Here is a 14,401-nt window from a genome sequence, read left to right on the forward strand (position 1 = left end):
TGAAAGGTAGACAGCAAAATAACAGAAGAATGAAAGAGGTTTTCAATTTTTTTCTCTTTGGGGGCTACAGTTCTTACACATTTTTGTATTCCGCTTAGATTACTTTATATTTCCTCCTCTTTAGGCATGAACAAAATCGACAAAGGAAATCTTTGCTGTTTCCTTGTCTCCCCAGCATTCTCATGAAGAGCATAGGATTCCTATTGTTTTTGAAAAATATTTTCTTTAAATAATGCCCTGTTTTTTAATCTATGCTTTCATTAATCTGAGCTAATTTTTAATTGGTGAAGTACTTATTTACAAATCTATTTTGAACTTTTAAAGGTAGCCTCTTTAAACCATCACAATATGGATAACTTTTATGTAGGTATTTTGGGACTGTCAGTTGGTCAAGGCTACTAATTTGTCAAAGGTGACAGGTACAATTTTATTAGCTCATGAAATACAAGTGCAGTTTTATTTTGCATTAGTCATTTTTTTTGCAGAAGCTTTGATTATGAATTTTTAAGTTTAATTATTGAAACTTACAGGTTTTCATGTTGTATATCTCTAGCGTAAATATATTCTGCAGAGATTTTTTTTAACTGTAACTGAAGAAACTTCATATTAGTGTTTTCCTTAGAAAACATTTTTCAGCATGCTAGATCATGATTAGTTAATAGAAAAGAAAGTTGACATTCATATATTGCCATGTAAAAAGATCTACATAATTGGGGAAAATAGAGTGGAACTTGAATTGAGTGAACCCTTTAAAAAATACATTTCTAAAAGTATGCTTTTGATATAGCAATTATTGCACATCATATACCATGTAGTTTTTAATTAAATATAAAAACAGACTACATAAAACAGAAATCCAATCTGATTTGCTTGAAAATATATTGCTATTTCACTCTATAGGAATGGTTTATTTAAAAACAGTAAGTGGAAAAGAAATGCATTTTCTTGTGTTGTTCTAAGCCTCAGGGGCTAAATGTAATGAATATTTTAAGAGATTATTTTAATTAAATTCCTGCACATCTAAACAGAGTAATATTTTATTATCACATACATAACCATGTAACTGAGATATTCATTAAAGTTAACACTTTCTGGACCAAGAATTCATGGTATGATTTACTGACCTTGTGCAAAAAGGCACAAATTAGGAAGAAAAATGAAGGGGGACAGACTTTGATTAATATAGGTAATGCTATACCATATTTATAATAGCCTTTTCCCTATTCTGGTTTATAAATGCAGCCACAGAGAAAGGTGCCCTGCTGAGGCTGAAATGAGGCTGAAATCAGAGCACATGCCACTAGAGTGTGGGGAAACTGATCACACTGTCAGCAATTCATTTCAAAATGATGTATTTAGTGCTCATTTCACCTTCCAAGAAAAAGGAAAAGGAGTTCCTTAGACTGGAAGGTGATATTGTTATTTTCAAGGACATACCTAAGTTAAAGATTGCAGAAAGGGGAGTGTGAGGTGGAGGGAGAATTAAGAGGAATGGGAGGGAAGAAAAGGCAGGGCAAACAAGGAGAGCTTTATGCAGAAATTCAGTGCTACCACGCTGTTTGATAATTGCTAACATATGTGGCTTCTCTGTTTCATTGTAGTCGTCCTCGTGAGTTCTGGCGCCTGGACCACTGGGAGGATGACTTGCGGCGCCGGCGACGGTTTGTGCGCAACCCTCTAGGATCGACACATCCTGAAGCGACCCTAAAAACGGCCGTGGAGCATGGTCAGTGTGCAAACCACTCCCTGCCAGTAGCACACAGCAGGTACAGTACTTGGTAATGAAGAGCATACCTTCATTATTTCAAGGTACTGTAAAATGCTCGGTGCCATATCCCCCAGCTCTTCACCCCAGAATCAGAAGTTAAATTTTTATAGTCAGTGTAGGGTCCTGTGAAATTATGGTCTCAAGTGTACTTATTTATTATGTTACAAATGCAAAACTTCCTTAACATAGACCCTTTGTTTCAGAGTAGGAGGATAAAATATTTCTCCTTTTCAGTGACATACTCAGCTTTCAGTGAATTAATCCAGGACGTCTGTCTTAAATCCATGAATATCAGAAAGACAGCATTTACAAACCAAATAGGTTTCCAGGTCTTGTCGTGTGCATATGGTTTTCCCTCAATCATGGTATTTTAGCATGAGATTATGAAGTGGGAGAGATAGTAATAAATGTCCGAGTGCCTCGATACTTTCTGAGCCTTGATTTGTAGATGGTTGTGATAGATGGCTCCTGGAAAAAGAATAGACATTATTTTCATATGTTCCTGTTCTGCATCATCTTGTTATCAGAACTTAACAATTTTTCCTTTTTTGATGTAATGCATAGCACTGTGATTCAGTTGAGGTAGAAGCCTCATGAGCTAATTGGAAAAACTGAAAAAGTCCTTTGGACTTTTGATAGTATACTGTCTTTGATCATAGGGTTTCTACATAGGTTTTGTAATTTTTGAAAGCCAGTTAAGTTTTGTTGGTTAAGGGGGGGAAATGTACCCACTCATATTAAATTGTTTTTTATTTTATAAAATAAAAATCGGTTCGTTTTTAGTAAGATGAGAAATAGTTCTCATTTCCCTTTTTCAGGGTATTAGTTTAACATGCAGCAGCTTATGGTTAAGTGATAATATGTAATGTCCAAAATAAATGTTAAAGTACATTCAAGAAGGATATTAAGAATTTAGATTAAAAGTCTGTGATCTTAGGTTTGGCCTCAGTCAGGCAGCTTAACCTCTTGCACTCAGCCTTAAAGAGCCATTTCTGGAAGAAAATGTCCACAATATGTCATCAGATACAACACCAAATGTGACATCAGTCCTTTAAAATAAATGATCATACAGAGAATAGTCAATAACAAAGTGATCTTACAGCAATAATAGTCGCAGGGCCCTACATCTTCAACTACAGGAGGTGGAGAAGGAGAAATAAGATGTAGAATTAATTAGGCCACTTTTGCTTTTAAGGTTCAAGTGCTTTTTATGTAGTGCTATGAATTTCAAGAGTTTTATATATATTTTTTTCTTCTTTCATTTTGTTTTTGGCCTTTTTTTTTTGTTTTAGTTAATAACTCTTTCACTGAAAACAATTGGCCTTTTGCAGTTTTATTCTTTTCAATCAAAAAGATGTTACCATGTGCACTTAAAATTTAATAAGTCTCTCTCTTATTGTCATTTAGCATTCAGTTGTGAGTTCTGAAGTATATGAATGACTGTAGAAATATTTTTATGAAAAATTTTCCTTTTCTATCTGGAAGGGGGGCCCTGTTTTCTAAAATTGCATATAGGCAAACTGTTAGTACTTTATTGTGAAAGAAATAGCACTAACTGAATTTAAAATTTGTTGTACAGAGCTTATTAAAATCAACTGATCAAAAATAGTACATTGAACCACTTTGGGGAATCATAGGATTTTTTATAATGAGTAAATTTTAATTTTGTTGTTGAATTTTAACTTTTCAAATAACATTATGTCAACTTTTTTAATGCTGAGTCTGATGTTTTTTAAAAGATATTTGTTAGCAATGCTTACTGTCATTTAAGAATTAGAATCCTATTTAGAAGTAGATTTCACTTCAATTAGTCTAAATAGTAATTGAAAGGTTAACATATTAATGTTATCTCTGTTTTATTATGCATTTTTAAATTAAGAGAGAAGTAAAGTTTAGCATTTTATGTAATTCCATTCCATTTGGTAATATTTTATACTAGTTTCATAATGATTAATATTTCAAGGACTGAAAGATTAAGAATATATATTTAAATCTGAAATATATTTTTAAAAACTAATAAAATGTGTATTATGTAGTAGATGCTTCCAATTAAGATGTTATATTTTATATAACTTTTTTAAAAAAGGGTAAAAGCTCTAGCTAATCAAATATTGTATATTTTAAAATTTTAAATAATAACGATTAGTCAGTTTGGGAACTCAGCACATAGATTGTAGTATAGTATTGTTTGATGTCTGTGTGATTTATGCTACTGTATTAGGTAAGCAAAGAGCTTAATTTTTTGATGTTTTATTAATTAGAGTATCTTTTAGTTAACATTCAATTTTAATTTTGTATCAATTATAAAGCTCTCTGTTTTTTTAATCCTAACTTAATTACAGTAAGGAAGCTAATAAAAATAAATATTGATATATTAAGAATCAAGTACGCAAAACAACATAGTTAATGTGATCAAGATGCAGTTGAAATCATAGAATTTTTTGTGGATGAACACTGCTTCAGTGGTGAATTCAAAGAATTAAATAGATTTTCCTGAGGATAGTATGTCACTTTAATGCTCTTTTATGACTTCTCACTTTTATTTGTACTTTAACTAAGGAGACAGGACATTTTGAAAATGCAGAATCTCAAAACATCACAAGCTATAGTACTATTATTAAAGGAAGATATCTAAATAGAAATACTGTTGGCGATTAGCTATGTATTTTAGTAGTAGGAGCCATCTTTTTTTTATAGATTGATTTGATTTGAAGGAAAGCCTCTGGTGTAAGGGTGGCAGAGTAAATACCTGAAGAGTGATGTTCTCTGTTCAGGCGATCAATACCAGCCCCATGACTCTACTTCTGGCTACCTTCTAGTTAAAAACAAATTTTTTAATTCTGACAATTTAATTGCCCTTCCCAAGTTCACATTAACTTGCTTGGGGAAAAGGGCTTTAGGTAATTTTTCACAGAGAGACCCTCCAAAGTGGTTATTTATAAAAGTCATTTTGTAATGGGAGATTTCTTTAACTTTGTAGAAACTGAGTCATATTTTAAAATTAAAATTAATACTTCCTCTTATGATTAAATATTCTTTATAAAAACTAGCAGCAGGAAGCAGAGGTGGGTATTTGATTTTTTGAGGGCATTTTCTCCAATTTTGTAGTTTTAAAATTTATCAGAAATCAATTGTAATGATTTGTAACATTCTCCTAATGCACAGAGACCAGTTTGTCAGTTACTTATCATCAGAGCATTTTAGATCTGAAAAGAACTTAAAGCTAAAGTCTAGTCTGACTTTATTCTTTACAGGTAAGGAAACTGAGGAAACAAAAATCCAACATCGTTCTTAGTAGATACAGAGCTAAATCCCAGGTTAACTGATGGCTCATCAGATTTTCTTACCACTCTGCTGTACTGTCTTCTAAAATTCATTGTTAAATATAATGGGAATTTTATATTCAAAGGCATGTTTTGAATTAAAAAAATGTTTTAAATGGTGGAAAGATTGGTTTTAATTCAAATACTAAAACAGTTTAGCACTAGAATCCTATTGCATTTAAGACATGTTTATTTTGTAGAGAATTTGCATACTAATAGAAGTATATGAAGAGTATTTTACATAGTTTTACAAGTGTCTTGTAATCACATTTACTGATACAAGCAATTGATCTGATTTTCTAGGGATGACAGACTATGTAAAGACCGTAAATCATATCATTCTTTCATATCTTCAAATAATGCCAGATATTATTGCTTGTTTATCCTAAAAAAGAAGATTCTCTGTCTAAAGCTTTTGAGAAATCCATGTTGGACTTGGCTTTTTCTCCTAATTACACATTGTAGTTTAAGTAACTTTTCTAGAATAAATTTTATTGACTTTGGAAATTGCATAAACTATAAAGGAGAATTAGTTTAGGACAGTAGTTGAATATAAAACATTCTTTATGTGTCCTGTTCAGAATCAACAGTTATGGCATCCACTACACATCACACTAAGTCTACACTCATATTTATTTTATGTACAATTAAGGTCACTTTGTTATACCAGTCATTATCTTTCTTTTTTAATTAACAAAGTGGCTCATTCTTAATGTATAAACCTCTTTTACCGTACCAGACTAGGACTATTGATAATTCCAGTTCACTGGAACAGTCACTGGACTTTTAAAAAGAGATTTGTATATCATGAGTAGAACAGTTTTCTGTATTCTTTCCCCATTTTAATTTTACTCGGCTCGTCTGTGTTACCTAGGTAAATCAACTCAGCTAGCTCTGAAGAACTTGAACTTTACATTTTGAGGACCAGCTTTTCTCTGAGCCTGCTCATTGCTCGTAGCCCCAGTGAATCACATGTTTCAAATAAAACATTTTTTACAGATTTCTGCAGTTTTATGTATCAATTGCAACTTAGTTATCAAGTTAGGATAAATATTAAATCAGAATAAGAAGTGAGATTAGTGAAGGCAGTTTGTTGATAGTGAAATGAAAAATTTAAACAGTTGTCATGTTTGTTAGTAATTTTATTAACTAGAAAAGATCTGAATCAAGCTTTAAAATTGAACCAAAAGTATATTTTGACTTCATCCAATTAAACTTTTATACAAGTGTAGGATACACTCACGGAAGATATTAAAATAATTGATTCTTGTTTTAATGGTTGATTGAGTATAAGACAAATGAAAGTTAAAAACATACTTTTCCCAGCACATATAAACATGATAATTATCTTTTATTTTATGCTTGGGACAGTTTTGTTCTAATTTTGAGGGGGGAAAGAAGTTCTTTAGCAGAAAGCTATTAGACCACTGAGAATTGAACACCCGCGCATGTGGTGTGTATTAGAGTACTGTTGGTAATTTTACTGCTGCTAACTTAAAATCCTCAAGGGGGAGTTAATTACAGGAAAACCATTCTAAATATCAGTAAGCTGCATATTTTCCGTGACAAGAGCTTTTTCAGTTGAGGTTGAACAATCCCAGAATCCGAGCTTGTAAAAATAAGTAAATAAATAAATTAAAGTGGTGTTTGTATGTGTATGGTAGAGCTATAGTGTTTTAAATTTTTTCCATAAAATTTTATTTAATTCAGAAATTATTGTGTCTTATTTGTTGTCAGCATGATGAGAAACATATTTAAAATTTTAAAATTTCAGTTGGAAGGGATAAAAGGTTATAGTTAGTAGTCATTTAAATGAATGTAATTTACTGAGCTATTTTAAACCATTGCATATTGCCACTGACAACTCTTACAGTCATTTCATTTTTTGTAAATGTTTTCAGATTAGTTTTTTTTTTCCTTCTTTCAAATAAGGTTGGTATGGCAACCATGTATGGCAGTAATCAGAGAGAGAGTAGTGAGTGAACTCTTGAATTTAGTTGTTTTGGATTTGTTGGGCCTGTGTTCATCAAATTTAGGTTTGGAAATGAATATGTCTTTATTCTGTACTTATTTCTTATGATTGTGACTTAATCTTTTAAAATGCATTATGGGAAACATTAGATTTAGTGAACCAATCAGTAAATTATGTATACATTCATATTTGTATATTGATTATTTTCATTTTCTCTGGCATAGTGGTTAGAAGCCCAGATTCTGGTGCCGCAGTGACTAGATTTGATTCCTGACTACTTCTCATTAACTGTGTTGCCTTGAGGAGGTTATAAAACCTCTCTGAGTGTGTTTGCTCATATGAAAAGGAGAATTTAGCAGAAGGCATATGAGAATTAAATGAGTTAAATGTCTAAAGTGCTTTTGAATACTCTTCGGCACATGATAAGTGTATTTAATTTTAGCATTATTATTATTATTTCTGTTTTGAAGGAATTATGCATCCAGGAAGTGAGAATGTAGAATACTGAATTTGTGCTAAAACTCTGACTGGCTACTATTAATTTATTATAATTTACTTCATAACAAAATACAGATGATGATGATTTTTCTTGTGTTTCTCTGTGACTAATTTATTTTTAGTAAAATTGTTAGTAAGTTGAAAAAGATGTTGTTAGCAATGTTTGTGATTTCAAGGTAAGGAAATGTAAATGCTGCAAATAGAAACAATGATGTAAAAACTTATACTGCTATTTTCCAAAAAAACAGTGGTTTTTGGGTATGTTTCTTTATAGTATTTAAGAAAATAGAGCCATTTTAATTATATACTTTAAGTTCTTTTCAAATACTTATTGAGACTTTCATATATGTATACCATACTATGCTATATGTGGGTGTGGGAGAAAATAAGATTTTATTTATCCATAGAGGATAATCAATACTAAATAGAGAAAGCTTCTTCCCATGACTTTCTTATTTAATAGAAAGCTCCTGTGTTCATTTAAATAGTGTCATAAATATTATATGTAAATGTTATACATGGTGAACTCACAATAAATATGATAAAAATAAACTTTTACCTTTAACATTATCCATAACCATACCTATTAAACTCAAAGAAGCCTTGCTTTCTCACGTTAACCAGTTAGGACACATACAGTTTAACTGTCTAGAATAAATTCTGTAGAGAAGTGTTTCTTCAGACTGAGTGCCTTGTCCTGTATCTGGGTTTGGGGCCTTGTGCCTCGTCAGATACTGCGGTGGAGCAGAAAGCCTCTCCATCTGATTGCTGCCAGTGGCTGCTGCCTGGAGGAGCAGGTGCTTTTTCCTCTCAGGTCTCCCAGTCACACAGTGAGGCGTCTGAACTTGCCCTTATGTGACACTATGAGCTTTAAAAAGATCCCAGTCCAGACGTTAGCATCTGCTTTTGTGTGTTTCTTAAGGAGAAGGCTGCTCAAACTGAGGGGAGTCGCCTTGGAGGGTTACAGGGTCTGAGCTTCTGCACGGACTCCTTGCAGCTGCCCTGCCGCTCCTCTCGCTGGGTCCGCCGATGGCTGCGGGTGCTCTGCCTCCCCTTCCTTCCTTCCCTCATCGGTGCTGTTCCCTTTCCTTCCTTCCCCCCTCAGGCTGCCTCCGCACTGTGATTCTGGCGATCCTGGCGCCGCTGCTCTGCACAGGCTGCTCCAGTTCGGGCGGTGTGAGGCTCTTTGCCCAGATGCCTCTCATCCCGGGCTTTCTGTTATGTTTGCCCCCGGGGTGTCTTAGCCCTTTAGTTTAAACACATGGAGGAGGTAGTGTTTGAGCCTCCACGTAGTTTCCACACTGCCTTGCTCTTGGATATTTGTGTAAGGGCTGCAGCAGGGCTGTGGCAGGGGTGAAATGTATGGAAGGTCAGTGTGAAGGAAAGAGGGCGGATGGAGGGAGAGGAAGAGCCTGCAGCTTCTGGGAGCTGCTATGGCTTTATTAGCATCAGCCACGGCCTCAGAAGCTGGCCTGAATCCTCATTGGCTGCGAATAGCTCTCGGCCCTAAACCCTTCTTATTTCTGGATTCTCCTTCACAGCCACTCCCCCACCATTGCATAATGTTTGTGGGTATAATATTATTCACAGGAATGAATCAGTCTTCCTTTTTTTTCAGTGTTAAGTGTGTATTGTTTCCAAAACTAGGTTCTGATTTTTTTCTCCTAACAAAAAAAAAGTGCTGTTATTGAACCTTCTTCTGCCTTAAATATAAGTAAACAAATGGTTCAGTGAGCAGTGCCAGGGTCAGATTTAATGGGATTAGGGTGCTTGTTCAAGGTAACGTTAGACTAGGTTTGGGGAATCACGGTTGTCAGAAGGAGCGTGTGGGCCATCCCCATCACTTTCCCCACCCCAGATGATGCTGGGTAAAATGAGTGACCCTCTCGGCCACCTCTCCTTACCTCAGTTCCCTGCCTCTCTGCCACAGGACTCTTCCCAAAGTTGATGGACAGCTTTGTTTCCTTTTCATTTCAGCTGCAGATGAAGATATTCTTGCTAAAGGAAAACAGTCCATCAAGAGTCAGGCTTTAGGAAATCAGAACTTGGAAAACGAGACCCTCCTGGAAGGTGACGATGATACTCTGTCATCCATGGATGAGAAGGATTTAGAGAATCTCACCGGTAAATTCAGTGGTTGTGCACATACTTGAGCTAGCTCTGGTCCAAGAAGCATTTAATTACATACTTTTCCAGCTGTGACTGCTAGGACTATCAGCTATGCACCCACAATTATGTTAAATGAAGACTGCTTTTGTTCTTCTAAACATTTCCCCCCGCATCTTCAATACTGTATCCCCGTCACTCTGTTCTGTTCATTCTCTTTACCTACTCATCTTTTACTTTGATGAATAATCTTTACTGAGAAAGAATAAAAGTGTAAAGCAGCAACAGCAAAATTGCATCACCCATCTAATGGGAGTTACCTAATCTCTATAGAATGAGAGCTATAAGTAAAATTATGGCAATTGCTTTGTAAATAAAGCTTGGAGGCAGATGAGCTATTTGCTTTGATATACAGGTCTTAAGAAACATGCTGCATATACATTTAACTCTCTCAAAAACAAATCCATTTCAAGAATGCTATGGCTTTTCACAGGATTCACATATTTTACCTGATGTAGGAATTTTTGATTTGCACTCTGCAGATTTTCAGTTTTACTTCCCTTAAGGGAAAAATTCTCTTGTTTAGCTTGAAATTTTAGTCATTCATTAAATGGCTTTTTTCCTTTAATGCCCGTGACTCTGTCCCTCAAGGAGGAAAGTCTGAAAGATTGTACAACTTCCATAGATGAAAGTTATATACCCTTCTATTTTGATAATTTTAAATTAAAAGGCATGAAAAAATCTTTCATTTAATGACATATCTGCAACCATGCAATGAATGATAATGAAAAGCAAAAACAGATGATGGTATCTTCTCTGATGGCCGTAAATCTCTTTGTAAAGTGAAATAAAATTAATTGGAGCATACTGTGAAGGGATTTGGGCAGAAGTAGAGAGGAAGGTGTGCTCTGCTCTTCTCTCGTCTCTTCCCTTGCATCCACTTACCCATTTCCTCCTCCTCTATTTTGCCTCTATTCTTGCCACTAGTAATACATTCATACAGTAATAGAGGTGAAAGGGGAGTTTAATTATATAATCTTGGCAATGGCAATAGGATTAAGAAGTAATCCACACTAATAAAGTGGTGTGGGTTAGAAATGAAGTGGAAATTGTCAGGGGTCTTCTGTAGGACCTAGGCTGCCCCAGCTCCTGCAGCTGTCTGCTTACCCTGTAATTGAATGTCTGAGAATGATTGAAAAAATGTTATTTCTTCTCAGGATTACATGCTAATGTACGGAGGGCAAAGGAGACAGCAAAAGAACACATAGCTGCTTATTTCATCCATTTATGGGGATGAGCTTTGGGAAATCATGGCTGTTCTGCAGTTATCTGCTGCCCATCTGCAAACACAATGTATTTGTACATTGGGAATAGAGGGCAAAGCCTGCTCTGATCTCCGCAGAGCATCCCTCCTATTGTCCTCCTGGCACACATTAAGATTGATGTGAGATTAAGGACCAACACCCTTCCAACAATCGATAGAAATGTCAATTCATCTGAATTTTGAAACACTTATTCACCCATTGATTACCTGAATAGGTGTACCTTGTTTGTAGGCACTATATTAATTCAAGACTATAAATGCCAGTCTTGTCTTGCTTTTTTCTTCACCTATAGGATTTTTCCAGTGAGGAATTTACATGGAATTTCAAAACCTTACTACATCTATCATTACATAAGTATATATATGTATAATCATTATTTTTAATCCTTATTTTAGGTTTGGCTCTAATATACTTTATGCTCTTCTATCTGTAGTGAATCCATTGTTTTCAGTAGCAGGCTGATTTGTCTCTTTGATAAGCCCTGTGGAGATTTGATTATTCCAATAAAAATTCATTCACTTGGAAATCCACCCTCCAGCTGTTTACTCCCAGAGTCCCCGAACTACACTAATATTAGATTTGGACACATTGAACAATATTTAACAATGGAAGGGCAGGCTTAGAAAAGAAGTATTTTTCTCAGTTTTTTATGGGGTAAAGTTGTTATGGAAGAGGTTTTGTGTCAGCCTGGCACAAAGTCTTTATCAGATAATATGGTTTAACGTTTCTCACTTCACTAATAAGCTGGTGATCTTTTTATAATCATGCCTCAGCCAAACACTAAGCTAACCTCTGGCCTTCGAAACCTATTGAGTCTTCCTTGCTCCTGGTTGTTGTTCCATGTTGCTTGATAGCCTGAGGCTTGTTTTCTAAATGGAATGTGGATGGACTTATTTAGGCAGAGTCACCTTCTAACCAGGAGATTAGACCAAAGCTTTGCAGGCTCCTTGTAAAATAATTGCATTGTAGTTTACTGTTATGATTAACATCCTTTTATATATAGATTTCTTAATATAAGAACCCTAACTTTGCATTTTCAGAGGGGGATTTGGGGTGGGCAGAATTCGTAAATGTAAAAAGGGTTGGCTGGCAGTTTGCTAGAGGAGAGAACTTAAAAATTGTATGAAATTTCTGCCTGAATCCACTTGATTTTTTGAAAAAATGTCACTCCAACTTGTCCGGCTTGTCTTTTCCTTTTGGCAGGTCCTGTTAGCCTGAGCACACCGGCTCAGCTTGTGGCCCCCTCTGTTGTAGTAAAGGGCACTCTTTCTGTCACCTCCTCCGAACTCTATTTTGAGGTGGATGAAGAAGACCCTAACTTCAAGAAAATCGACCCCAAGGTGAGAAGATGAGGAGTGGGTTTCATTTTTATGGAATTTTTGTTTTTCTTATGATGGGATGGTGGACTGCTGTTGAATAAGACTGGCGTTAGTAAAATCTGAGAGAGATAGTTTGAATTTCTTGATGAATTGCTTCTGCCTGTATGTAAGGCAACTATCTCTTTTAGCTTATGATTCCCTTACCAGCTAGTTACATTATTGAAGTTCATTTAGATTCAGAAACAATTTCCATTTAATTGCATTTATCATTAGCTCATTCTGGGGTGGGGGAAGAACCTCAGGGAATATCGTCTATAAAATATATTTTGCCTCAAAGGGTCCAGGTTGAATTAAGCTATACAATTCAGTGAGATTGAGAGTGAAATTATTTTGTTTAGCCTTTATATTTTCTGGATATAATACCAATATATCACTCTGCTTGCTTTGTCCACATGACTTACTACTCTGTCGTGCACGCAAGCATGGCTTGTGTGTGCGAGATACCTCTGTTTCCCATTACCTGTAGTTGATTTTACAAGGCACTGCATAATTTCCTATTCTTAAATGAAAATGTAATTTCCCCTTTAAAATGTATTTCTGATTACTTTTCAGACCTTGGCAACTTTATTTTACTAAGAGACATTTGTGGCACAGCCGTAAAGCCAGTATTAGGTTTATTTCATGAAAGTGAATGGTAGAATTTGTTCTGTCTTAAAATGAGCAAAGTAAGTAACCTGTGGAAAGAGAAGAGGTTTTTAAAAATGGAATCATTTCTTTTTCAGGCTGTTAGTGTGTATGTGTCATGTGTGGTGTATGTCCACACACACACATGTGTATTTTTTTCTTGAGTTTATTGGTAGGAAATTCTTTGAATATGTAAACATCTGAATTATTAAAATTTAGTGACTTAGAAGAGTTTCAAAGTCATTCTTAATGAAAATGTTATAATTTTTTAAAACTTTACAAATCATCTCTTGTCTTACGCATGTTTATAGCCCTTGAGTGTTCAGCATTGCTGCTTTTATTAAGGTGGGACTTGGTAGACTGTATGAAAGGAAGTCTGTGCTGGAACTGATTGTTTTGAGTCTGAGAATGCAGCTAATCCAATGTAGAGAAAACTTTAATTCTGAAATTATATCAGCTAGGAAAAATTTCTACTTTGTTATATGGCTGGAATGTCTGAAAACCTGTTTTAGTTTCTTCAGGAAAGGAAAGTAACCAAAATTACTCAGACTCTCTAATTTATAGTGATTTGTGTGTGAAAAGCCAAAATTTAATTCAAAATATTCTATTATGTTTTGGGACATACATGGCGTAAAGTCTAAAATGTGATTTATTTTAAAAGTATCTAATGAGTTGTCCTTATTGTTAAAACCTCTGCCAATGTTTATGATTAGGCTCTTTGAAGTTATTGACTCCTTTTTGGGGGAAGTTATAACTTCTGTTTCTGTCTGATCTTTTTCTGTGCAGCATCATTAAATTATTTTTTCCCCTGCTGCTTGTGTAATATAGGATCTTTGAGCCTAATCACAGACCTTGTACTGCTGCATCCTGCCAAATGTACAGAAATCAAAACTGTAGCTACTTTATATTAGTAAAATGTTTCAGTCCCTTATTTGAAGAATTTTTTATTTTGTATAGATGTTGGTGCTTTTTTAATTGAGGCACTGGAGTTTTTTCTTTTCTTGTTGGTGATACCTGCATTATATTAAATAAGAATGGAAAAAAGATACTGAATTTGGGGGAATTTTTGTTTCTTAAAACTTCTTTCCTGGGACATTTGGGAGAAGACATGTCTAATGCTTTATATACTTTCTTGAGTGAAAAAATGGTCATTTTAAAATGTAATTTTTATCTTTTCAACTAAACACTTGCCCTTACGTCATTTCTTTGTAAATGTAAGTACCTTCTGCTTGCTTTGAAATTGTTCTTAAAAATCAGAACATTTTCCCTAGAGAATAAATTCATTTGTGTTATTTTAAAAACTGGTATATATGCCTGACCCAGTTATTGTTACAGTGTTTGTTCTATGTCTGCAGGAAGAGAGACCTGAGAAAGGTCTGGTATAGGTTGAAAGAGTGGAGATGATT

At 34.7% G+C, this 14,401-nt stretch overlaps 1 protein-coding gene across 4 annotated transcripts in view; it reads left to right on the plus strand.

The window, feature by feature from the left end:
* The window catches only part of LRBA (LPS responsive beige-like anchor protein), a 725,807-nt gene that overhangs the window by 401,666 nt on the left and 309,740 nt on the right, over nucleotides 1–14,401 (plus strand). For all 4 annotated transcript variants that reach the window (XM_043484720.1, XM_043484733.1, XM_043484732.1 and 1 more), the window contains exons 38-40: nucleotides 1,602–1,726; nucleotides 9,539–9,685; nucleotides 12,196–12,332. In XM_043484720.1, coding sequence (XP_043340655.1) covers nucleotides 1,602–1,726; nucleotides 9,539–9,685; nucleotides 12,196–12,332 — 409 coding nt within the window. The remainder of the gene's footprint in view (nucleotides 1–1,601; nucleotides 1,727–9,538; nucleotides 9,686–12,195; nucleotides 12,333–14,401) is intronic.

The sequence above is a fragment of the Cervus canadensis genome, chromosome 1, assembly GCF_019320065.1.
Source record: "Cervus canadensis isolate Bull #8, Minnesota chromosome 1, ASM1932006v1, whole genome shotgun sequence".
Lineage (NCBI taxonomy): Eukaryota > Metazoa > Chordata > Mammalia > Artiodactyla > Cervidae > Cervus > Cervus canadensis.